This window comes from Callithrix jacchus, chromosome 7 (assembly GCF_049354715.1).
Source record: "Callithrix jacchus isolate 240 chromosome 7, calJac240_pri, whole genome shotgun sequence".
NCBI lineage: Eukaryota > Metazoa > Chordata > Mammalia > Primates > Cebidae > Callithrix > Callithrix jacchus.
The window spans coordinates 79,287,559-79,312,688 of record NC_133508.1 but is presented as its reverse complement, the minus strand read 5'-3'; the positions used below and the strand labels follow the sequence as shown (position 1 = coordinate 79,312,688).

General features: G+C 41.3%; 2 protein-coding genes and 1 long non-coding RNA gene across 15 annotated transcripts in view; 1 reads left to right on the top strand and 2 right to left on the bottom strand.

The window, feature by feature from the left end:
- Nucleotides 1-15,271, bottom strand: part of PPIH (peptidylprolyl isomerase H) — a 29,998-nt gene extending 14,727 nt beyond the window's left edge. For 6 of the 13 annotated variants that reach the window (XM_078331421.1, XM_078331417.1, XM_078331422.1 and 3 more), the window contains exons 1-8: nucleotides 15,182-15,271; nucleotides 14,780-14,844; nucleotides 14,434-14,457; nucleotides 14,121-14,165; nucleotides 12,777-12,819; nucleotides 1,870-1,962; nucleotides 743-830; nucleotides 226-266 (exon numbers count right to left, since the gene is read on the bottom strand). In XM_078331421.1, coding sequence (XP_078187547.1) covers nucleotides 226-266; nucleotides 743-830; nucleotides 1,870-1,962; nucleotides 12,777-12,819; nucleotides 14,121-14,165; nucleotides 14,434-14,457; nucleotides 14,780-14,844; nucleotides 15,182-15,247 — 465 coding nt within the window. In that variant the 5' untranslated portion in view covers nucleotides 15,248-15,271. Of the gene's footprint in view, nucleotides 1-225; nucleotides 267-742; nucleotides 831-1,869; nucleotides 1,963-12,776; nucleotides 12,820-14,120; nucleotides 14,166-14,316; nucleotides 14,458-14,779; nucleotides 14,874-14,976; nucleotides 15,117-15,181 lie in introns of those variants that run through there. The other 7 variants (XM_078331428.1, XM_078331423.1, XM_078331429.1 and 4 more) reach the window with 7 other exon arrangements.
- Nucleotides 14,928-24,842, top strand: LOC144576982 (uncharacterized). Its single transcript, XR_013519967.1, has 3 exons — nucleotides 14,928-15,059; nucleotides 22,079-22,196; nucleotides 24,708-24,842. It is a non-coding gene; the product is annotated as an uncharacterized LOC144576982 (long non-coding RNA).
- Nucleotides 19,226-25,130, bottom strand: part of CCDC30 (coiled-coil domain containing 30) — a 186,539-nt gene continuing 180,634 nt past the window's right edge. Inside the window, 3 exon segments of the mRNA XM_078331431.1 lie at nucleotides 19,226-19,438; nucleotides 19,440-19,577; nucleotides 19,933-20,000. Of these exon segments, the coding sequence (XP_078187557.1) occupies nucleotides 19,369-19,438; nucleotides 19,440-19,577; nucleotides 19,933-20,000 (276 nt within the window). The 3' untranslated portion in view covers nucleotides 19,226-19,368.

Below are 25,130 nucleotides of genomic sequence, written 5' to 3'. Positions count from 1 at the left end.
GCCAAGGAGTAGAATTTTATCAAATAGGCAACAGGGTCATCAGAGGTCAAACCTCAGTGTTGGCCAGACAAGCTAACTTAAGCGGCCTCTCTTCCCTTTTCCTGAGACAATGAAGACTGGGCCTAACAAACTGGAGCTCATTCCCCCTTCTCTAGCTCCTGGATACTAGTCAGACAGTACCAGACCAGAATGGCAGAGAAAGAGGAAAATCAAAGCAGTACTTACCTCAATCTTTCTCATCACCAGAAGTCCATCGATGATTTTTCCTGTAGGAAGAGTGTGAACTGGACTTTATTCTTGTTTACATAGCATTTTCCAGCTTCCAGAGCCCATTCTTAGCTATGATCTTATTAGATCCTCTTACTAACTTTAGAAAATTGAGATGTGGTAGAGGTGAAATGACTTGCTCCAGGTCATAGGTAATAAGTAGAGAGTTAGGGCTCAGACTTACATCTGAGTAACTCCAAAGTCTCACCATATCATGTTGCCTCTGTGGCATTTCTTTAGTGCCAGCAGTTGGGTTTTCCCCCTAAGTGGTTCCATACTACATCAAATGGCCCTTTTGTCCTTACGTCCAGTTCTCTAGCCATACATGTTCCCCACCTCCCTACCATTTCTGTTTTTTCTATTACCACCTAAGCAGTTACATGAGTTGAGCATTCTTGGTAAGAGTTGAGAACTCCTCTGGAGGTCCCATCTGAGGTGAATGGGGCCGGGACCATGGGACAGGAGTAGGACTTACCAAACACCACATGCTTCCCATCCAACCAGTCGCACTTAGAGCAGGTGATAAAGAACTGACAGCCATTTGTACTGGGACCACTGTTTGCCTGATAGAAACCAAATATACCTGCAGTTAAGTTTCCCTGGCCATGTTAGCTGAAGGGCAAGATTCCCCAAAGAGCCTGTAACCCTGATTTCTCTACGCTTTTTTTTTCAGCAAATCTAACCTAGCACCTATCTGTGAGCCAGGGCCTAAGCTAGGATCCAAGGATACAGAGATGAACAGGACATGGCTCACTGTAGCCTCAAAATCCTGGGCTCAAGCAATCCTCCCACCTTAGCCTCCCTAGTAGCTGGGACTACAGGTGTATGTCATCACATGTGGCTTTTTTTTTTTTTTTTTTTTTTTTAGTAGAGATTAAGTCTCACTATGTTGCCCAGACTGGCCTCAAACTCCTGACCTCAAGCAATCCTCTTGTCTTGGCCTCCCAAAGTGGTGAAATTAGAGGTGTGAGCCACCACACCCAGCTATGAATATGTGTGTCTTAAAAGCACAAGTGGTTACGTTCTGAGCAGTCGGGCTGAATGCCCAGCCACAAATCCTAGTTCAGATTTTAGTTCCCCAGCCTGCTGGCCTGCTAATGGGCCTTACCTACTGGTTTTCTTTTCTTTTTTCTTCTTTTTTTTTTAAGATGGAGTTTCATTCTTGTCACCCAGGCTGGAGTGCAATGGCACCATCTCAGCTCACTGCAACCTCCACCTCCTGGGTTCAAGTGATTCTCCTGCCTCAGCCTCCTGAGTAGCTGCGATTACAGGCACACGCCACCACACCTAGCTAATTTTTTGTATTTTTAGTAGAGACAAGGTTTCACCACATTGGCCAGGCTGGTCTCAAACTCCTGACCTCAGTTTATCAACCCGCCTCAGCCTCCCAAGGTGCTGTGCTTATAGGCATGAGCCACCATCCCAGCTTACCTACGGTTTTCTCAATCAAACCAAACTGAGAAAGGAGGTGGTAGAGGTGAGTCCTGGGCCAAGCAAGAGAAGGAAAGCATTTGCTTCTATCCCAAGAGATAGCACTGGGCCTCAAGAGGGGCCCAGAAACCAGCTGGTTATCACCCAAAACCTTGATTGGACCTCACTTACCATAGAAAGCAGGCCTGGAGCTGAGTGTCTAAGTTTAAAATTTTCATCTGCAAATGGCCCCCGGTAAATACTGGCGACTCCAGTACCATCTCCCTGAGCAGAGAGAAGGGAAGTATTTGTGACTTGGAGTACTAGGTGCCTGGAAACCAGAGGAAGAACACTGTCGTACCTAACGCCTGGCATCTTTAAAGTCTACTCTTAATCTTGGTGGTCATCTTGGAAGCTGCGCCTATTTGACCCCATCCTGCAATAAAAGCAAGTCTTATACAAGGTACCTACAGCCCACAAAGTCTGGCTAGAGCATGTACAGACTGGATACAACAGGTCACAGCTGGGCCTCCAGAAAGATCAGTTAAGACAAAGTAGGGAACAGCAACAAAGTAATCACAGACTCAATCCTTGCCATTCCCAAAGACTCTCATGCCTGCAGTCACATAAAAGTACCCACTTAAGTGACTAACACCCTATTCCCCCAGACTATCTAAGAGGGTGAGTGAGCTCTTGGCAGTCTGTTTGTACAACATGATACCACCCTCCTAGTCAAAGTTGATTGATCCAGGGAAGGATGCCTAATTCACACTGGGCCAACTGGAGTTCCTTCTCTGGGAATCTGGAAGTGGGATAGATGCTCTCTTTGAAGCTAAATTTGTAGCATGTAAACCTGAAAGCTAAATGTGACTATCATCTTCAAGGTGGGCTAGAGAACAGAAAGAGAACACAACACAGATGTGTGGCAAGCACTGGAGAAACAGAGATAAAGAACTGCCTTGGTTCTCTGTGGTTCTAGTTCCTAGTTCTATTTCTTCCGTTAGTTCCATGAAACACTCCCTTTATTATAAACTCCCAATTTCTGCTTAAACTAGCTTTATCTGCATTATCTCTTTGCTTTTCCAGCAACCTTGAGGAATCAGCATTATCATCTTCCCCATTTTTCATGTGAGAAAACTGAAGTCTGGGTAATAAAACAATTTGACCAAGACCATATTTGCATTACCTTAAATAGAATCCCTGAGGTTTAAAGGCAATATTGAGGAGTGCCAAAAAGATCAGCCTCTCCTAGCCAGTTAGTACAGAGAAACAGCGCATGGGTGAAAGGGAAAACACTGACCTAGTGTAGAATCAAGGGTCCCTCTGTGGGACAAGGACTACCAAAGGGGATTAATATAAGTCAGAGAAAAAAGAGAAACTGTCCAAATTCAAACCTTTATTTGGCTAAATATTATCAAATAAAATCACGTGTGTATATTAGAAAGACCTCTGGCACAGTGGCTCACCTGAGGTCAGGAGTTCAAGACCAGCCTGGCCAACATGGTGAAACCCTGTCTCTACTAAAAATACAAAAATTAGCCACGTGTGGTAGCAGTTGCCCATAATCCCAGCTACTTGGGAGGCTGAGGCACGAGAATAGCTTGAACCCACCCAGGAGGTAGAGGTTGCAATGAGCCGAGATCACACCACTGCACTCCAGCCTAGGCAACAGAGCAAGACTCTGTCTCAAAAAAAAAAAAAAAAGGAAAGGAAAGAAAATTTTAAAAAAAGAAAGACCTGCATTTCAGTTCGAGATCTATCACTTATGAGCTGGGAAAGTCACTTCTTTTTTTTTTTTTTATTGCATTTTAGGTTTTGGGGTACATGTGAAGAACATGCAAGACTGTTACATAGGTACACACATGGCAGTGTGATTTTCTGCCTTCCTCCCCATCACCTATATCTGGCATTTCTCCTCATGCTATCTCTCCCCAACTCCCCACCCCCTGTCCCTCCCCTACTTGCCCTGACAGACCCCAGTGTGTGATGCTCCCCTCCCTGTGTCCATATGTTCTCATTGTTCAACACCCACCTATGAGTGAGAACATGTGGTGTTTGATTTTCTATTCTTGTGTGAGCCTCAATTTCCTCATCTATCAAGTGAGGACAAACTTAGGTAATCTTTACAGTTATCGAACAGAGGACTCAAGATGGTGCTGTGAGAACAACCCAGGATTGAGGCTCTCGCTGGATGCGCGGAGAGGGTGAGTCGGGGACGCATTTCCAGGTGAGTCGGGGACGCATTTCCAGACGGACCTTTGTTGCCCACAGAACGGGGAAATTCCCAGATATAAAACAAACATGGGACGCCAGCCAGAGATCTTGAATGGTGTAGCCAGCAGCTGGTGAGGCTGCGGCCCGTGCCCGAGCGCAGAGGCGCTCCACAGAGTTCCGCACAAAAGCGCACTGTTCCAGGTGCCCTGTTGAACTGGCAACCTGAGACCTGAGAGGGCTGAACTTGAGACTGAACGGGACTTGAACAGTGAGCCAGCCCAGGGCAAAGCGTTAGGGGTAGCGCAGTGCGACAAACAAAATGGGGATTCCAAACGCTCGCTGTTAGGAGGTTCCCTTAAAGCGCAGCTCCCTGCGGGAGGGGCGTCTGCCATTACCGAGGCAATCAGCCCCTACTGAGGTACACGCCCATTGCTGACTCAGCCTGCCGTTGCCGAGGCAACCCGGTACAACAGAGACTCCGCCACAGGGCGGAGCCCGCGGCTGCAGGGCGGAGACCGCAGCAGAAGGGCAGAGCCTGCAGAAACAGGGTGAAACTTACACCAGCAGGGCGGAGCCTCAGCAGGCAAATAGTGACTAGACTGCCTCCTAGCTGGGCAGGACAACCCGTCAAAAATAAAGCCCCAACCCCTTCAGAAAGAGCAGCTGAAAAAAAAAGGGCTTTTTTATGAGTTCTGTTGCAGCAGAATTAAACATAGCAGCCTAACAGCCCTGAATGAACATCAGAGCTCACAGCTCAGCACTTGAGCTCCTATAAAGTACAGACTGTCTCCTCAAGCAGCTCCCTGACCCCTCTATATCCACAAGACTGACATTTGGCAGGCATCATTCTGGGACAAAGATAGCAGAAAAAGAAACTGGTAGCATCCCTACTGTTCCGCAGCTGCTATAGGTGTACCCCAGACAAGCAGGGCCTGGAGTGGACCTCTGCAGTCGTACAGCGAAGGGGCTAGACTGGTAGAAGGAAAACCAAGTAACAGAAATACCTCATCATCAACAATCTGGGTGTCCACCCAGAGACCCAAAAAGTCAGCAACTACACAGATGACAGGTGGATAAATCCACAAAGATGGGAAGAAACCAGCGCAAAAAGGAGGAAAACACCCGAAACCAGAACACCTCGCCTCCTAGAAAGAACCAAAACTCCTCACCAGCAAGGGAACAAAGCTGGACGGAGAATGACTGTGACGAAATGACGGAATTAGACTTCAGAAGGTGGATAATGAGAAACTTTCGTGAGCTAAAAGAACATGTTTCAAATCAATGCAAAGAAACTAAGAACCTTGAAAAAAGATTCGAGGAAATGATAACAAGAATGGATAACTTAGAGAGGAATATGAATGAATTAAAGGAGATGAAAAACAATACGAGAACTTCATGAAGCATGCACAAGTTTCAATAGCCGAATTGACCAAGCAGAAGAAAGAATTTCAGAAGTCGAAGATCAACTCAATGAAATAAAATGAGAAACCAAGATCAGAGAAAAAAGCGCAAAAAGGAATGAACAAGGTCTCCAAGAAATGTGGGACTATGTGAAGAGACCTAACCTATGGTTGATAGGCGTACAAGAATGTGACGAAGAGAATGAATCCAAGCTGGAAAATACTCTTCAGAACATTATCCAGGAAAAATTCCCCCACCTAGCAAGACAGGCCAACACTCAACTGTAGGAAATACAGAGAACACCACAAAGATATTCCGCAAGAAGAGCAACCCCAAGGCACATAATCGTCAGATTCAACAAGGTTGAAACAAAGGAGAAAATACTAAGGGCAGCCAGAGAGAAAGGTCGGGTCACCCACAAAGGGAAGCCCATCAGACTCACAGGAGATCTCTCGGCAGAAACTCTGTAAGCCAGAAGAGAGTGGGGGCCAATATTCAACATCCTTAAAGAAAAGAACTTTCAACCCAGAATTTCATATCCAGCAAAACTGAGCTTCAGAAGTGAAGGAAAAATAAAATCCTTTGTGAACAAGCAAGTACTCAGAGATTTTGTCACCATCAGGCCTGCTTTACAAGAGCTCCTAAAAGAGGCACTACACATAGAAAGGAACAACCAGTACCAGCCATTCCAAAATCACACTAATTGCTAAAGAGCATCAACATAATGAAGAATCTACAACAACTAATGGGCAAAACAGCCAGCTAGCATCAAAATGATAGTATCAAATTCACACATAACAATACTAACCCTAAATGTAAATGGACTAAATGCACCAATCAAAAGACACAGACTGGCAAATTGGATAAAAATCCAAAACCCATCAGTGTGCTGTATCCAGGAAACCCATCTCACATGCAAGGATACACAAAGGCTCAAAATAAAGGAATGGAGGAAGATTTACCAAGCAAATGGAGAGCAAAAAAAAGCAGGAGTTGCAATTCTCATCTCTGATAAAATAGACTTTAAAGCAACAAAGATCAAAAGAGACAAAGAAGGCCATTACATAATGGTAAAAGGATCGATACAACAAGAAGAGCTAACGATCCTAAACATATATGGTCCCAACACAGGAGCACCCAGATACATAAGGCAAGTTCTTAAAGACTTACAAAGAGACTTAGACTCCCACACAATTATAGTGGGAGACTTTAACACCCCACTGTCAATATTAGACAGATCAAACAGACAGAAAATCAACAAGGATATCCAGGGCTTGAACTCAGACCTGGAACAAGCAAACCTGATAGACATCTACAGAACGCTCCACCCCAAATCTACAGAATACACATTATTCTCAGCACCACATCACACCTACTCTAAAATTGACCACATAATTGGAAGTAAAGCACTGCTCAGCAAATGCAAAACAACTGAAATCATAACAAACAGCCTCTCAGACCATAGTGCAATCAAGTTAGAACTCAGAATTCAGAAACCAACCCAGAACCCCACAGCTTCATGGAAACTGAACAACTGGCTCTTGAATGTTGACTGGATAAACAACGAAATGAAGGCAGAAATAAAGAAGTTCTTCGAAACCAACGAGAATGAAGACACAACATGCCAGAATCTCTGGGACACATTTAAAGCAGTCTCTAGAGGAAAGTATATAGCAATAAGTGCCCATATGAAAAGAATGGAGAGATCCAAAATTGATACCCTATCGTCAAAATTGAAAGAGCTAGAGGAGCAAGATCAAAAAAACTCAAAACCCAGCAGAAGACAAGAAATAACTAAGATCAGAGCTGAACTGAAGGAGATTGAGACACGAAAAACCCTCCAAAAAATCAATAAATCCAAGAGCTGGTTTTTTGAAAAGATCAACAAAATAGACAGACCACTAGCCAGATTGATTAAAAATAAAAGAGAGAACAATCAAAGAGATGCAATAAAAAATGATAAAGGGGAAATCACCACAGATTCCACAGAAATTCAAACCATCATAAGAGAATATTACAAACAACTCTACGCACATAAGCTAGCAAACCTGGAAAAAATGGATAAATTCGTGGACTCCTGTGTCCTCGCAAGCCTAAACCAGGAGGAAGCTGAAACTATGAATAGACCAATAACAAGGTCAGAAGTCGAGGCAGCAATTAAGAGCCTACCACACAAAAAAAGCCCAGGTCCAGACGGGTTCACAGCTGAATTCTACCAGACACACAAAGAGGAGCTGGTACCATTCCTTCTGACACTATTCCAAATAATCCAAAAAGAAGAAATCCTTCCCAAATCATTCTATGAGACCAATATCATCCTGATACCAAAACCCGGCAGAGACCCAACAAGAAAAGAAAACTTCAGGCCAATATCCATGATGAACATAGATGCAAAAATCTTCAATAAAATATTGGCAAGCCGATTGCAACAGCAAATCAAAAAACTTATTCATCATGATCAAGTAGGATTCATCCCGGGGATGCAAGGCTGGTTCAACATATGCAAGTCTATAAACGTAATTCACCACATAAACAGAACCATAAACAAAAACCACATGATTATCTCAATTGACGCAGAGAAGGCATTTGACAAAATTCAACAGCCCTTTATGCTAAAAACCCTCAATAAACTCGGTATCGATGGAACGTATCTCAAAGTAATAAAAGCTATTTATGACAAACCAACAGCCAATATCATACTGAACGGGCAAAAACTGGAAGCATTCCCTTTGAAATCCGGCACTAGACAAGGATGCCCTCTTTCACCACTCCTATTCACTACAGTACTGGAAGTTCTAGCCATAGCAATCAGGCAAGAAAAAGAAAGGGTATTCAAATAGGAAAGGAGGAAGCCAAATTGTCTCTATTTGCAGACGACATGATAGTATACCTAGAAGACCCCATCGCCTCAGCCCAAAAACTCCTGAAACTGATAAGCAACTTCAGCAAAGTCTCAGGATATAAAATCAATGTGCAAAAATCACAAGCCTTCCTCTACACCAATAACAGACTTAAAGAAAGCCAAATCAAGAACGAACTGCCATTCACAATTGCTACAAAAAGAATAAAATACCTTGGAATACAACTCACAAGGAATGTAAGGGACCTCTTCAAGGAAAACTACAAACCACTGCTCAACGAAATCAGAGAGGACACAAACAGATGGAGAAACATTCCATGTTCATGGTTAGGAAGAATTAATATCGTAAAAATGGCTATACTGCCCAAAGTAATTTACAGAATCAATGCTATACCCATCAAGCTACCATTGACTTTCTTCACAGAACTGAAGAAAACCACCACGAACTTCATATGGAACCAAAAGAGAGCCCGCATAGCCAAGTCAATTCTAAGCAAAAAGAACACAGCGGGGGGCATCACACCACTGGATTTCAAACTATACTACAAGGCTACAGTAATCAAAACAGCATGGTACTGGTACCAAAACAGAGATATAGACCAATGGAACAGAACAGAGGCAACACAACATATCTACAATCATACAATCTTTGATAAACCTGTCAAAAACAAGCAATGGGGAAAGGATTCCCTGTTCAACAAATGGTGTTGGGAAAACTGGCTAGCCATGTGCAGAAAGCATAAACTGGACCCCTTCCTGACACCTTACACTAAAATTAACTCCAGATGGATTAAAGACTTAAACATACGACCTGGCACCATAAAAACCCTAGAAGAAAATCTAGGCAAAACTATCCAGGACATAGGAGTAGGCAAGGACTTCATGAACAAAACACCAAAAGCATTGGCAACAAAAGCCAAAATAGACAAATGGGACCTAATCAAACTCCACAGCTTCTGCACGGCAAAAGAAACAGTCAATAGAGTGAATCGGCAACCAACAGAATGGGAAAAAATTTTTGCAGTTTACCCATCTGACAAAGGGCTGATATCCAGAATTTACAAAGAACTCAAACAGATTTACAGGAAAAAAACAAACAAGCCCATTCAAAAGTGGGCAAAGGATATGAACAGACACCTTACGAAAGAAGACATATATGAGGCCAACAATCATATGAAAAAATGCTCATCGTCACTGGTCATCAGAGAGATGCAAATCAAAACTACATTGAGATACCATCTCACGCCAGTTAGAATGGCGATCATTAAAAAATCTGGAGACAACAGATGCTGGAGAGGATGTGGAGAAAAAGGAACACTTTTACACTGTTGGTGGGAGTGTAAATTAGTTCAACCACTATGGAAGACGGTGTGGCGATTCCTCAAGGCCTTAGAAATAGAAATTCCATTTGACCCAGCAATCCCATTACTGGGTATATATCCAAAAGACTATAAGTCATTCTACTATAAGGACACATGTACACGAATGTTCATTGCAGCACTGTTTACAATAGCAAAGACTTGGAATCAACCCAAATGCCCATTGATGATAGACTGGATTGGAAAAACGTGGCATATATACACCATGGAATATTATGCAGCAATCAGAAATGTTGAGTTTGTGTCATTTGTAGAGACATGGATGAATCTGGAGAACGTCATCCTCAGCAAACTGACACAAGAACAGAAAATGAAACACCGCATATTCTCACTCATAGGTGGGTGATGAAAAATGAGAACATATGGACACAGAGAGAAGAGTACTAAACACTGGGGTCTATTGGGGGGAAATGGGGAGGGCCAGTGGGAGGGGGAGGTGGGGAGGGATAGCCTGGGGAGAAATGCCAAATGTGGGTGAAGGGGAGAAAGGAAGCAAAACACACTGCCATGTGTGTACCTATGCAACTGTCTTGCACGTTCTGCACATGTACCCCAAAACCTAAAATGCAATAAAAAATTAAAAAAAAAAATCTTTACAGTTATCATGAAGATTCAGTTAGATAGTATCTGTAAAAAGCACTTTGCAAACAATGTAGCACTAGATAAATAATCAAATAATCTATTATGTCATTAACTAACTCCACATACATATTAATACAGAAGGAAGAGAGAAAATAAATTCATCTCCAACTTCCCAGTGAACCTAAGGGACACATCAGTTACCACGCCATTCTCCATAATCACACTATCTACAGCTCTCCAGAAATAGGAAAAATTATAAAATCAATAATTTGGAGCAAACAATAGAAAGCAACTTATCTTCAACTACAGTGAATTGATCAAATGACTTGTCTATTCATAATGAAATATTAGATGGCTATTAGAAAGCATGTTTTAGAAGATAATGACGAGGGAAAGTATGGACAATTAAGAATTACAAGAAAAGTAAAACATATAGATGATTTTAAGTCTGATTAAAAATTATATAAACACACATATACATACTAAGGTAAGACTGACAGCTGTAAACCAAAATGCCAATAGTATATTCCTTGTGAGGTGAGACTGAGGGTAATTAATTCATTTGGTGATTTATTTTCTTCTTTGCACTTTTCTTTTGCAACCAAAATAATAGATACTATTAAAACCAAAAATAAATGAATAAAACAAATATGCTTGGTCCAACTTTGGAAGGTGTCAAATTCTGATATTTCTGGTTCTTGCTCATTCCACTTTGCCTTCCCCAAGGAAGGTTCTAAGCAAGCTTTTTTTCCCCCTTTAGACAATGTCTCACTCTGTTACCCAGGCTAGAGTGCAGTGGCATGAACATGGCTCACTGCAGCCTTGAAATGACTTCTTGGGCTCAAGGGATCCTCCTACCTCAGCCTCTCATGTAGGCTGGGACCACAGGTACACACTACCAAAAATAAAAAAATTAAAAGTAAGTTTTTTTATTTTTATAAAGACAGGGTCTCATTATGTTCCCAGGCTGGTCTCAAACTCCTGGGATCAAGCAATCCTCCCAGCATCCCAAGGTACTGGGATTACAGATGTAAATCCTGTCAGCAATTGCTTTTAACTCAGACTGAGCAACTATTGTCTAACTCTAGAGTTATCCACAAGTGATCAGATGTGCCTGGGACAAAGTCTATTAAGAAGCTATCCTCTCCTTGTAAGGCAACAGGGGAACCTAGCGGGGAAAAATGGAATGAAGGCAGAGGATAGCTTCTATGCCCTTCTTACCAGCTAACAAACCTCATTACCATTATTTGTTTCCAGTGGCTGCAAACAAATGCCTACAGGGGTAGGCAACATAAATCAGGGAAACAGGTATGGAGTCTGTGGTGAAATGGCAAAGATATGCCATGTCCAAAGTGACTGGTTCCTTGATTCCAACCAATTGTCACTGTCAGTGCCACTGTGAGAAATGCAGATCCAGGCCGGGCACGGTGGCTCACACCTATAATCCCAGCACTTTGGGAGGCCGAGGCGGGTGGATCATGAGGTCAAGAGATCGAGACCATCCTGGTCAGCAAGGTGAAACCCCGTCCCTACTAAAAATACAAAAATTAGCTGGGCATGGTGGTACGCGCCTGTAGTCCAGCTACTCAGGAGGCTGAGGCAGGAGAATTGCTTGAACCCAGAAGGTGGAGGTTGTGGTGAGCCGAGATCGCACCATTGCACTCCAGTCTGGGCAACAACAGCGAAACTCCATCTCAAAAAAAAAAAAGAAATGCAGATCCAGTGTACCTCCACTTTCCATTTTTTACAGAGAAAACAAAACTCTAGGATTTTTTATATTGCATAGGAAAGGTCTTAAAAACTCATGACAGACAAACTAAACAAACACATAAAAGATAATAAATGTCTCCCAGATCCAAGAAAATAGCAACACAACTAACCAAATAATATTAATAAGAGTAAAGAAAGCCCAGGCACAGAAGTGGGTAGGTAACAACAAAAGCAGGTTTAAGAAAGAAAAACAGTAGTTTATTCTGCACCCTCCAAGGTTGGGGTGGGGAGGGAGGCTTCATATGGAGGACACAGTCTACTTACAAGAAAGTCATGGTTAGCAAGAAAGAACGATTTCACTGGGTTCTCCCAGTGAATACAGCAAAATTCCCCCAGAACTGTCTCCCTCTCTTGTTCTGATTCTTGCCCATGAATCAACTTCTTATGAAAACCTTAGTTTTCCAGGTACTGTGACACCAGAAGTAAAAGAGAAAATGAGACAAGCATTTAGCCCACTAAAAGGAGATTTACCTCCATTCAGAAAAAACAACAACAAAAACAAACCACAGCTGATTTCTAACTAAGTTTCATATGACTAATTAGTGCAGGCCTATCATAGATCATCTGTAGCTATTCTTAAAAAGTCCAATTTCTGGCTCAAAAAGGCTGAGATTTGGACCATGGAAGTTAATGTCCCAATCAAAGTGCTAAAGTCTGTTATGTAGAGTCCATGGTACCCAGCCACTTTCAAGAAGTTCCCTATCACCATTCTCATCAAACTTGGCTATTGTTCTCAGGCCCTGTAGGTATCTGTGGGGTGATCAACACCCCCATTAAACTTGGCTATTGTCATTAGGCCTTAAGACTGGGTCACTATAGTTAAAACAGCAGCTGTAACAATAACAACAAAAACTAAAACTGTAGGTCTTTGATTGGAAAGGAATAATACTTACATTAACAAAATCTCCACCCTGAATCATGAAATCCTTTATGACCCTGAAACAGAGAGCAAAGAATACTGAGAGAAGATTTTATGGTTTAGAAACACATAGACTTTGTCATTATTATATTAGATTAACATTGATTTCAAAAAACACTATCACTTTGGCTTATAAAATGATTATTCTTAGCCGGGCACAGAGGCTTACACCTGTAATCCCAGCAATTTGGAAGGCCAAGGCAGGCAGATCACATGAGGCCAGAAGTTCAAGACCAGCCTGGCCAACATGGCGAAACCTCTTCTCTACTAAAAATACAAAAATTAGCCAGGCATGGTGGTGCATGCCTGTAGCCCCAGCTACTCAGGAGGCTGAGGCAGGAGAATTGCTTGAACCCAGGAGGCAGAGGTTGCAGTAAGCCAAGATCATGCCACTGCACTCCAGCCTGGGTGACAGAGTGGGACTCTGCCTCAAAAAAAAAAAAGATTTTTCTTTTCCTGGAATGATTAAGCTGAAAGGATAATTAACCATAAAAAAGGATTTTAGTTACAAATTAGGGCATGTTAGAATTGGTCAAGTACATGATCTGGTGCCTGAACAGTAACATGAAGAAGGGGCTAAAAGCCTGCAGGAAGAATGACCACAGTACTTGCCTGGCAGATCAAGGGCTTAATGTAAATTTGCGGGAAAGAACTACAGAGAATTTATGTGAAATGGACTGCTACACGTGTCAGGGCTTAACAGTGGTTAGCTATTACCCCTAAGGAGGGCCCTTAACCTTTCTTATCCTGTTTTCTCCTCTGTGGAATACAGATAACACCTCCCACTTCAAAGGAGTCTTACTGGGGATTAGTGACCCACAGCTTTAAAGCTGTGATATAATTACATGCTAATGTTGTTACTAACCACAGTGAGACCATGAGAAAGATTGTATATTGAAATGAGACTCAGTGTTGCTATACTCCACTCCCCAGGAAATATGATTATCTTTGGACAATCGTACATGATAATTTTAGGAATTATAAATATCAACCAGCAGGATATATTATATGCACTTTAGGATTACAACTGTATTTTTTAAAAAATCTGCATTAGTACAAACAGGTGCATGAAACGGACAGGATATTGTAAAGATAAGTAGTTTCTGTTTTAAAGACATAAAAAGAAGTGGAGAAGTATAAGTAGAGTTAGAACATTTAATAAATCTTCAGTTGTTGAGTCCACAGAACCATTTCTTCTCAAGAAATGTAAGAATTACCCTCTGGTTTTATTTTCCTTTTTAAATTTTATTTTATTAGAGCCTAATCCCCCAGGAAGTACTTCTGAAAGACTCCAGGATGGCTTGCCAAAAAGCCTTACCTGTGGAAGGTGCTTCCTTTGTATCCTATTGGAACCCCATCTTTTCTATAATCAAAAAGAAAGAGAATTAGAGTGATAGCAGGTAGCACAAGGCCCTTCCAATCTACCATGCACTGGAGCCAAAAGGACTCTCCTAAACAGGGTTAACAGACATAAAGAAGGCAAACCAACTAGGGATAGACCCTTGGGGTATTACCTTCTATCACTGTCACCAGCAATCATTCAAGGCCAGCAGGTGGTTCCCCGTACCCTCACTGCAGCCCAGGACACCCCTCTGGAGCAATCAAAGAAGTCAAACACGTCTGAAACTGACCTGAATTCTCCGGTGCAGAACTGCCTGAAAGAGACAAAAAGTGAACGATTCAATCACTGTGACATCACAGTTGTGAGCTCCTCTAAAGACGGGAAAGAATAAACACTGGAGCCAGCAAGTCCACCAATCGGCCAGCCAGACGTTCAGACACGCAGACATACAGACTAACAACATAAATTGACTCGGGAACAATCAAAACGGCAACCATTCAGACAGAGCAATGCGCGGAGGAATCACATCTCAAGAGCAGTGAGCGGACGAACAGATGTAGACAGGCTATTCAGGCGGCCGACTGGGGCTCGGCTTCTGCCTCAATTAATCCAGCAGAGGTGGAGCACGTCCTTACCTAAAGTTCTCGGCCGTCTTAGGCACAACGTCTGCAAAGAGCTCGATCTTCATGCGGCCAACTTCCTGCAATCAGCGGGAGACTGTCAGAAGGCCTAGTCAAAGACCATGAGGGCTTCAACCATGATCAGGGGGCATAATGGACTGACCCACCACCCTGCCGCTCGTTATCTCCCACCTCCACCTCCCTGGCCTAACCTTTCGTTCCGCCCAATCTCTCCAGAAACAGGGCGCTAGGATTGGGGAGACTCATCCTCCTCCTTTCCTCCCCCTCCCGGCAGGTAAGTTCGGGTGCAATTTCACTTTCTGGCTTCCCGAGTCCGCTCTCTCTGGGTGAGTTCTGCCTGCCTAGCCCCGAGCAGTTTCCCTTCGGCGCAGGTGTGGGCAGCCTCCTGGATCTCACCTGACCGCCAATGCTGACATCAAAGAACACCACGGGGTTAACAGGGCTTGAATTTGCCACCGCCATGGCTGTGACCCGGAAGCAGAAGTCGGGAGCGTGGGATTCCGGCAACCCTAAAGCCCAGTCCGCGGGTTTCGTCCGTGGAGCAGGCGCGGTAGACGCGGAACAAGACCAGGCCCCGCCCCCGGAAGCTGTCTCTCCTCGCGGTTTGTGCTGAGGGTGCTGGGGTTGAGCTGAGAGACTCCCCCTGAGACTGGGGACGCTAGAGTGAGGAGGAGGAAAACCTTGACATCTTTTTGGTTAAGGTCAATGGTCACCCCACTCACGTGGCTGTATTAAGGGCTTTTGAATTAGGCAGTTCCCGGGGTTCTCCTTATCAGCTCTTGCAGCCAAGCCCTCTGCACAGCCACACGTGCTGTGTCTTGTCTTCTGCCGCTAGTGTGTGCACACCGTGAAGGCAGGAACTCTGGTTCATCCTCACCGTTTAGAACAGGTTGGCACGCAAATGCTTGCTAGGTGAATACTTATTCCTTCCTCGAAGTCAGTACAATAGATTATGTTTCAGTTCTGCCACAAGCTTCCAGTTTTGTCATTTCCAATTCATTTCCCACAGAGCAAATAGAGTTTTTTATTTTCAGAATAACTCTTGTGCTTATAAATCACTCCTGGCTTCCTATATTCAGAATAAAATTCAATTCCTTACATACAAAGCCCTACAGTGCATTTATCTAGCTGTCATCTACCTGACCTCATCTTGTGCCACTTGCCCTTAATTACTGTGCTCTGGCCGGTCTGTTCCTCTAGGTCACTGAGATCCCTCCTCTCTTTAGGGCCTTGTAATAGCTGTTACCTCTGTCTGAAATATTCCTTCCAGATCTTAATGTGGTTTAGCGGAGGAGGGCGGGGGGAGCGGGTGTTGGTTGGTTGGTTGCGGTATGCCTGTGGGAAGTAATGTTTTTATAGTTCAGGGCTCGGCCCAGATGTTATCTTCTCAGAGGCAACATTAAACCTAATCTAAAGTAGCCCTTGGTCATTCAGATCACTGGTTTGTTTTCTTCATGCTACCCCCGATTCCACATTATCTTTGTATGGTATGTGTCTACACCTCACTTCCTGCCACACACACATATATCTTCCTCCCTAATAGTATGTAAATTCCATGAAAGTAGAGACTCCTGGTCCTGTTCACAGTGTAGCTGCAATGTCTCCTACTGAATAGCACGTACTAGATATTCAATAAATATAATATATTCAAAGAATTCAGTGAAAGACGGGGACCTTGGGCAAGGCTCATTCAAATAACAGCATGCATTTAATAGTTATTATTTCCTATGTCCTTTGATCATTTTTTCTAGCTCTGTCCTCTGAGGAAGCAAGGATTGCATATAAAAACCAGTGTATATAAAGAAAAGACACAAAACAAAAATAAGAAAAAAATATTAAAAAATCCAGTGTATCTCAATTTAAAGGGTCATTTTTATTTCAGGTTCCTGATCCTCTCCTGTTGGTCTCCTTCTCCAACTGAAAAAGAAGAAAGGCGAGGAGGGGGGAAAAGGAACAGCAGCAGTCACCCTTCAGTATAATTTCATACCAACTGTTTTTTTTTTTCTTTTCTTTTTTTACAAAGATGGGGTTTCACCATGATGGCCAGGCTGGTCTTGAACTCCTGACCTCAGGTGATCTATCCACCTCGGCCTCCCAAAGTGCTAGGATTGCAGGCATGAGCCACCACGCCCAGCCTATACCAACTGTTTTAGAATAAATGTTTAAAGTTGATAATATCCAATGTTGATGAGGTTGTGAAAAAATAGTATGTTGATAAACTGCTAGTGAAAAGAAATGATGATAGCTAGCATTTATTAAGCAGTTACTAAGTGCCAAATACTTTACATGCTTCATTTCCTTTGGTCCTCACAACCCTATGGGATATATAATCATTATTGTTCCCATTTTATGAATCATGAAATTGAGCCTCAAGGAGGTTGAGTAACTTGGCTATGAAAACACTATGTTGACACAACTCTTTTTATTTTTTATTTAGTTTATTTTTATTTATTTATTTTTTGAGACAGAAAATAATTTGTTGCCAAATTATTTTCTGTGACAAAAAATCACTTGTTGCCCAGGCTGGAGTGCAGTGGAGTGGTCTCAGCTCACTGCAGCTTCCACCTCCCAGGTTCAGGTGATTCTTGTGCCTCAGTCTCCTGCGTAGCAGGGATTACAGGTGTGCACCACTACACCAGCTAATTTTTGTATTTTTAGTAGGGACAGCGTTTTGCCATGTTGGCCAGGCTTGTCTTGAACTCCTGACCTCAAGTGATCTGCCCGCCTCGGCTCCCCAAATTGCTGGGATTACAGGCGTGAGCCACTGCACCTGGTCAGGCACAACCCTTTTTTAAAGCAGAGGAAGTGATGTCCTAGAGCAAGATTAACATTTATATCCTTTGACTCAGTACAATTTTGCAAATTTGTTTTCTGGATTAATTCAAAAGAAAATAAGTACATGCACAAAGACCTTCAACAGAGCATAACCTTAAATAGTAAAAAAAGTAAAACCAGGCCTGGCATAGAGGCTCATGTCTATAATCCTATCACTTTAGGAGACTGAGCTGGGAGGATCACTTGAGCCTAGGAATTTGAGACTAGCTTGAGCAACAGAGTGAGATATCATCTTTACAAAAAATACAAAAATGAGCCAGGCATGGTGGCATATGCCTGTACTTTGGGAGAGGCTGAGGAGGGAGGATCACTTAGGCCTGGGAGGTTGAGGCTGCATAAGCAGTAATCATGCCACTGCAATCCAGCCTGGGTGACAGAGTGAAACCCTGTCTCAAAATAAAAAAAAATTAGTAAAAACAACTTAAATGCTGGCCAGGTGTGATGGCTCACGCCTGTAATCCCAGCACTTTGGGAGGCCGAGGCAGGAGGATCATGAGGTCAGGAGATCGAGACCATACTAGCCAATATGGTGAAACCCCATCTCTACAAAAATAAAAAAGATTAGCCAGGCATGGTGGAGCATGCCTATAGTCCCAATACTTAGGAGGCAGGGGAATCTTGAATCTGGGAGGTGGAGGTTGCAGTGAGCCGAGATCATGCCACTGCACTCCAGCCTGGTGACAGAGCAAGACTCTGTCTCAAAAAAAAAAAAAAAAAAAACTTAAATGCCAAATAAGAGAACGTTTAATTTATAGAACATCCCACATCCTCAGAGATACTGAGCAGGACTATACCACCCAGATTGATGAAATGAATGTGAATGTTGCTGTTCTTTTCTGAAGAAGCATTCCACTACACTAAAGATGAGTTGGAGACTGTTCACCTACTTTGTATTTCTGTCTGGAAATATTTAGGGGTAGTTTCTTTTTTACTGAGGGTCATGTGAACTCTCTTCTCATACCCCTTCCCCCAGAAAAAGCTCTTGGTATTTTCCTATCCACTTTTATTATTATTATTATATTTTGAGATGGAGTCTTGCTCTGTTACCCAGGGTGCAGTGCAGTAGCACAATCTTGGCTCACTGAAACCTCCACCTCTTGGTGGAGCCACTGCACTCCAGCCTGGGTGACAGAGCGAGAGACTCCATATAAAAAAAAATAAAATAAAATAAAAATAAAACTTTTCCCATAAAAAATAATTATAGAACATCAACATGATTGAATATCATACGGCTATTGAAAATGTTTCCATGATGCATACAGTAAATTAAGAATCAGACTGTGAAAATGAATATACAATATTATAATACCCATTTAGAATATATGTATTTGAATTATGACCAAAAGGGAACAATTGTAAAATAAAAATAGTTGTGTTAAGATTGTGGTATTATAGGAGGGTTTTTTAAATACTTGCTTTAATGTGACTATATTGTTTTTACTGTTAAAAAATAAATTGAAAATATACCCATAATAATGGGAAAGAATGCTGAATTAATCATACATGTGTTCTGCTGCAAAGAAACCTAAATAAATCATTGAACTAAAGTCAATATATTGATCAATACAAGGTATCTGAGGATATCAAACAAACTTGAAAAATCCATTTTTAGAATGGCTTTAATGAATTTATCAGCAATTTTGAAGACACTTGGTTGACATCCATTTGGGATCTGTGGTAACTCTTCTCAATGTCATGGTGCACTTTTGTGTCCAGGCTTTAAGTTAGCAATTTTGTTCGGTATAGTTTTAGGCAGCAGTGATTTTATAGCTCTGACTTTGGTCTTGTTCTTGTATACCATGTGTCTCTTTCAGAGACATTTATGTATCCAGCCTCAGAATTCTGTGAACACAAAAGATTCTCAGGGGACTTTGAACTTGCCATTGCTTCTTTTGACTTAATCTCTTCAGTCTCTTGAAGACTTACAAATGACTCTACCAAACCTTTTCCTGAAAAACTAAGAAAGGCCATGTGTAAGGACATGATGTAGATAGAGTTTCTTGGTAGCAGTTTGGGGTTACAGGGATACAGGCCATTGATAAAATTTCATTTTTTTGCAACTGTTATACAAAGAAAGCCAAATAAAATTTACCTTAAACCTATGTTCATAGATTATTTCCTATTTTAAGTCAGGATTCTGTGGGGTGTAGGGGTGAAGGGGAGGAACTGGAAGAAGATTCAGATAATTCATGTAGAGTAAATGACCCTGGCATGCTATGCCTTTTCAAGCCAGCAATCCAGGACTAGTTAGGCAGCCACGACTCTCAGGCATGGCTGAGTTCATCTCAGATGACTGTCTTGACTTTACTAACCTGGAGTTTGATAAAGGCAATACTTCATTCATTACTTCAGATTCAAAGATGTCACTAATTGTTGTTTCCTAACAGGAAAGAAATGATGAATGTGAAAAGTTATAATGATAAACCATTAGTATGATCCTAGAAAAAAATATATATATGATAGATATAATACCTGCACATAGTACAAACAATGAGAAACATAAAAGGGCATAGAATGAAAAGTTGGTTGCTGTCCCACCTCTCTCTATATATAATCTATCTATAGCTCTCTATCTATAGACTATCTATGTCTATCTAGTTTTTTTTGAGATGGAGTTTCGCTCTTGTTACCCAGGCTGGAGGGCAATGGCGCGATCTCGGCTCACTGCAACCTCTGCCTCCTGGGTTCAGGCAGTTCTCCTGCCTCAGCCTCCTGAGTTGCTGGGATTACAGGCACGCGCCACGATGCCCAGCTAATTTTTTGTATTTTTAGTAGAGACGGGGTTTCACCATCTTGACCACGATGGTCTCGATCTCTTGACCTCGTGATCCACCCGCCTCGGCCTCCCAAAGGTCTATCTAGTTTTATATACCTGGTGCTATACATACCATTTTCATCTTGCTTCTTTCATTATATATATATTTTTGAGATATTGCAGAAAATTTTTATTTTTAAAATAACAGCTTTGTTGAGAAGTAACTCACATAAAGTTTTCCCTTTTAACAGGTTCAATTCAGTACTTTCTAATGTACTCACAGTTATGCAACCATCACCATTAGATAATTCCAGAACATTTTCGTCACTCCCCAAAAAAGCCCATACCTAAGACAGTCTACGCCCCATTTATTCCTCCCCAAGTCCTTGGCAATCAGTAATATACTTTCTGTCTTTATGGATTTTTATTCTGGATGTTTCATATAAATGGAATCATGCAATCCGTGGCCTTTCATTTTTGCCTTCTTTAAAATATTAGCATGTGGCCAGGCGCGGTGGCTCAGGCCTATAATCCCAGCATTTTGGGAGGCTGAGGTGGGCTGATCACAGGGTCAGGAGTTCGAGACCAGCCTGACCAATATGGTGAAATCCTGTCTCTACTAAAAATACAAAAAAATTAGCCAGCGTAGTGGTGCCTGCCTGTAATCCCAGCTACTTGGGAGGCTGAAGTAGGAGAATTGCTTGAACCTGGGAGATGGAAGTTGCAGTGAGCCGAGATTGTGCCATTGCACTCCAGCCTGGGTGACAGAGCAAGACTCTGCCTAAAAAAAATAAATAAATAAAAATAATTTTAAAAAATTAGCATGTTTTCAAGGTTCATTATGTTATAGTAAGAATACTTTACGTATTTTATGGCTGAATAATATTCCAATGTTTGGATAAAACAGATTTTGCTTATCAGTTCATCGAGTGATGGAGAGTGGGTTGTTTTTACTTTTTAGTTATTATGAATAATGCTTCTATGAATATGTACAAGTTTCTGGTAGGACATATATTTTTATTTTTCTTGGATATTGTGATGGTCAGAAAGTTTTAAAAAATTTTTATTTATACTATTGAATATTGACAAATTACAAGTACATATATTTATAGGGTACAAAGCTATGATATATAATGTGAAATGATTGAACTTAGGTAATTAACATATCCATCACCTCAAATACTTATTCCTCCTGTCCAACTGAAACACTGCACCTTTGGCCAACATCTCCCCATTCCTTCCCCACCCCTCAGCCTCTGGTAACCAGCATTTTGCTCTATGCTTACTTGTGTTCAATTGTTTTAGATTCCACATTTAAGTGAGAAGATGTGGTATTTGTTTTCCTGTGCCAGGCTTTTTTCACTTAGCATAATGTCCACCAGGTTCACCAATGTTGTTGCAAATGACAGAATTTCCCTCCTTTTTAAGGCTAAATAGTATTCTGTTGTGTATATATACACCACATTTCCCCACACCATAGTGTATATCACATACTAACTTCAAATCCTTTGGATGTATACCCAGAAGTAAGATTGCTGGATCATATGGTAGTTCTGTTTTCACTTTGTTGGGGAAGTTCCACACAGTTTTCCATAATTGCTGTTCTAATTTATATCCCAACCAACAGTGTACAAGATTTCCCTTTTCTCCACATCATTGCCAACACATTATCTTTCACATTTTTGGTTTGTTTGTTGATATAGGGTCTTGCTCTGTCACCCAGGCTGGATTGTAGTGACATGAACATAGCTTACTGCAGCCTTGACCTCCTGGACTTAAGGAATCCTCCCACCTCAGCCTCCTGAGAAGCTACAACCACAGGTACACGCCACCACACCAAATTAATTAAAACAAGGTGCTTTTGCTTTGTTTTGTTTTGTTTTTTGTAGATACAGGGTCTTGCTGTGTTACCCAGGCTGGTCTGGAACTCCTGACCTCAAGCGATCTTCCCACTTCAGCCTCCCAAATTGCTGGGATTACAGGTGTATGCTACCATGCCTGGCCCTTATCTTTCATCTTTTTTGATAATAGTCATTCTGACAAGTGTGAGATGATATCTCATTGTGGTTTTAATGTGCATTTCCGTAATGATTCCATAATGAAGTTGAGCTTTTTTTCTATGTATCTGTTGTCCATTTATATGTCTTCTTTTGAAAAATGTTTATTCAGTCCTTTGCCCACTTTTTAATTGGGTTATTTTCTTGCCATTGAGTTGAGATCCTTATATATTTTGGATATTAATCCCTTATCAGATGTGTAGCTTACAGATTTTTTTCCCAATCCATAGGTTGCCTCTTCACTCTGTTAATTGTTTCTTTTGTTGTGTAGAAGCTTTTTAGTTTGATCTAATCCCATCCCATTTGTATATTTTTGTTTTTGCTCCCTGAGCTTTTGGTGTCAAATTGAAAAAATAATTGTCCAGATCAACATCATGTAGTTTTTTCCTTATGTAGTGTGCTTCTAGTAGTTTTACAATTTCAGATCTTGTCTTTTTAAAAAATTTTATCTAATGCCAATTAAACATCTCAGGATCAGATCTTATCTTTAAGTCTTCACTCCATTTGAATTCGATTTTTTAAAATGTGGTGTTAGGTAAGGGTACAATTTCATTTTTTCTGCACGTGGATATCCAGTTTTTTCAAAACTGTTTTGTTGAAGAGACTCTCATTTTCTCAATGTCATTCTCATTCTTTGTCAAAAAATCAATTGACTGTAGGCCAGGTGTGGTGTATGACACCTATAATCCCAGAATTTTGGGAGGCCAAGGAAGAAACATTGCTTAAGCTCAGAGTTTGAGACCAGCCTGGGCAATATGACAAGACCCCGTTGCTACAAAAAAATTTAAAAATTAGCTGGCTGTGATGACATGCACCAGCTACTTGGCATTCCAGCTACTTGGCGTTCCAGCTACTTGGAAGGCTGAGGTGGGAGGATTGCTTGAGCCCAGGAAGTTGAGGCTGAAGTGAGCTGTAATTGTACCACTGCACTCCAGCCTGGGCAACAGAAAAAGAAAAATCAATTGACTGTAAATGTGTGCGTTTGTTTTAGGCTCTCTGTGCTGTTCCATTTGGTCAGTGTGTCTATTTTTATGCCAGTACCATGTTGTTTTAATCATTGTGGTTATGTTACACATAGATATAAAAAACAAAAAATTTATATATAATTATTATAGTTATATATATATAACAGAATATATATACATATATGTATATATGTATATATATATAAAACAGTCATGGCTCACTGCAACCTCTACCACCTGGGCTCAAGCAATCCTCCTGCTTCAGCCTCCCAAGTATCTGATATTACTATGCCCAGCTAATTTTTTATTTTTATTTTTGAGTTGGACTTTCACTCTTGTTGCCCAGGCTGGAGCGCAATGGTGCAATCTCAGCTCACTGCAACCTCTGCCTCATGTGCTCAGGCAATTCTCCTGCCTCAGCCTCCCAAGTAGCTGGGATTACAGGTGCCCACTACCATGCCCAGCTAATTTTTGTATTTTTAGTAGAGACAGGGTTTAGCCATGTTGGTTAGGCTGGTCTCGAACTCCTGACCTCAGGTGATCTACCTGTCTCGGCCTCCCAAAGTGCTAGGATTACAGGTGTGAGCCACTGTGCCTGGCCTCATTTTTCACTTTTTTGTAGAGATGGGGTTTTGCCATGTTGGTCTTGAACTCCTGGGCACACACTGGTCTCAAACTCCTGGGCTCAAGAAATCTGCCCTCCTCAGCCTCCCAAAGTGCTGGGAATATAAGTATGAGCCACCATGCCCAATCTGTAATATGGTTTGAAATCAGGTAGTATGAGGCCTCCAGCTTTGTTCTTTCTGCTGAATTATCTTGGCTATTTGGTTTTTTTTGTAGTTTCACATGAATTTTAGGATTGTTTTTTCTATTTCTATGAAAAATGACATTGGAATTTTGATAGGTATTGCACTGAACCTATAGATTGCTTTGGGTAGTATGGAAATTTTAGCAATATTAATTCTTTCAATTCATGAACATTAATATCTTTTCATTTTTGTATTCAATTTATTTCATCAAAGTTTGGTAGTCTTAAGTAAAAAGATCTTTCACCTCCTTGGTTAAATTTATTCCTAAGTAGTTTATTTCTTTGGTATTACTGTAAGTGGTATTATTTTCTTGATTCTTTTTTTGGATAATGTGTTGTTGGTGTATAGAAACTACTGATTTTGGTGTGTTGATTTTGTATCCTCCAACTTTACTGTACTTGCTTCTTAGTTCTAACAGTTTTTAGGGATTTCTATATATTAAGATCATGTTGTCAACAAATAGACACAATTTCACTTTTTTGTTTTCTTTTTTTTTTATAGAGAGAAAAGAAGAAAAAGGAAAGAAAGAAAATAATAATAATAAAAAAGAATGAAAGAGAGGAAGAAAGAGGAAGAGAAAGAGAGAGAGAACAGGAGTATTGCTTTATTGCCCAGGCTAGAATGCAGTCTAAAAATGGGTATTGAAAACCTCTTTTATGCCAATAATTGTGCTTAACAATGGAGACAGGAAGGAATAAGGGAGGAAAATAACAAACAAGCAGCCAACCAATATTTCATTTAAACCTGTGAAATGCTGTGCAATTACTGAGGAGTGATTTACTTCCAATTATGTGGTCACTTTTAGAGTAGGTGTGATGTGGTACTAATAAGAATGTATGCTTTGTGTATTTGGGGTGGAGAGTTCTATAAATGTTTATTAAGTTTACTTGTTCTGGGTCTGAGTTCAAGTCCTGGATATCCCTG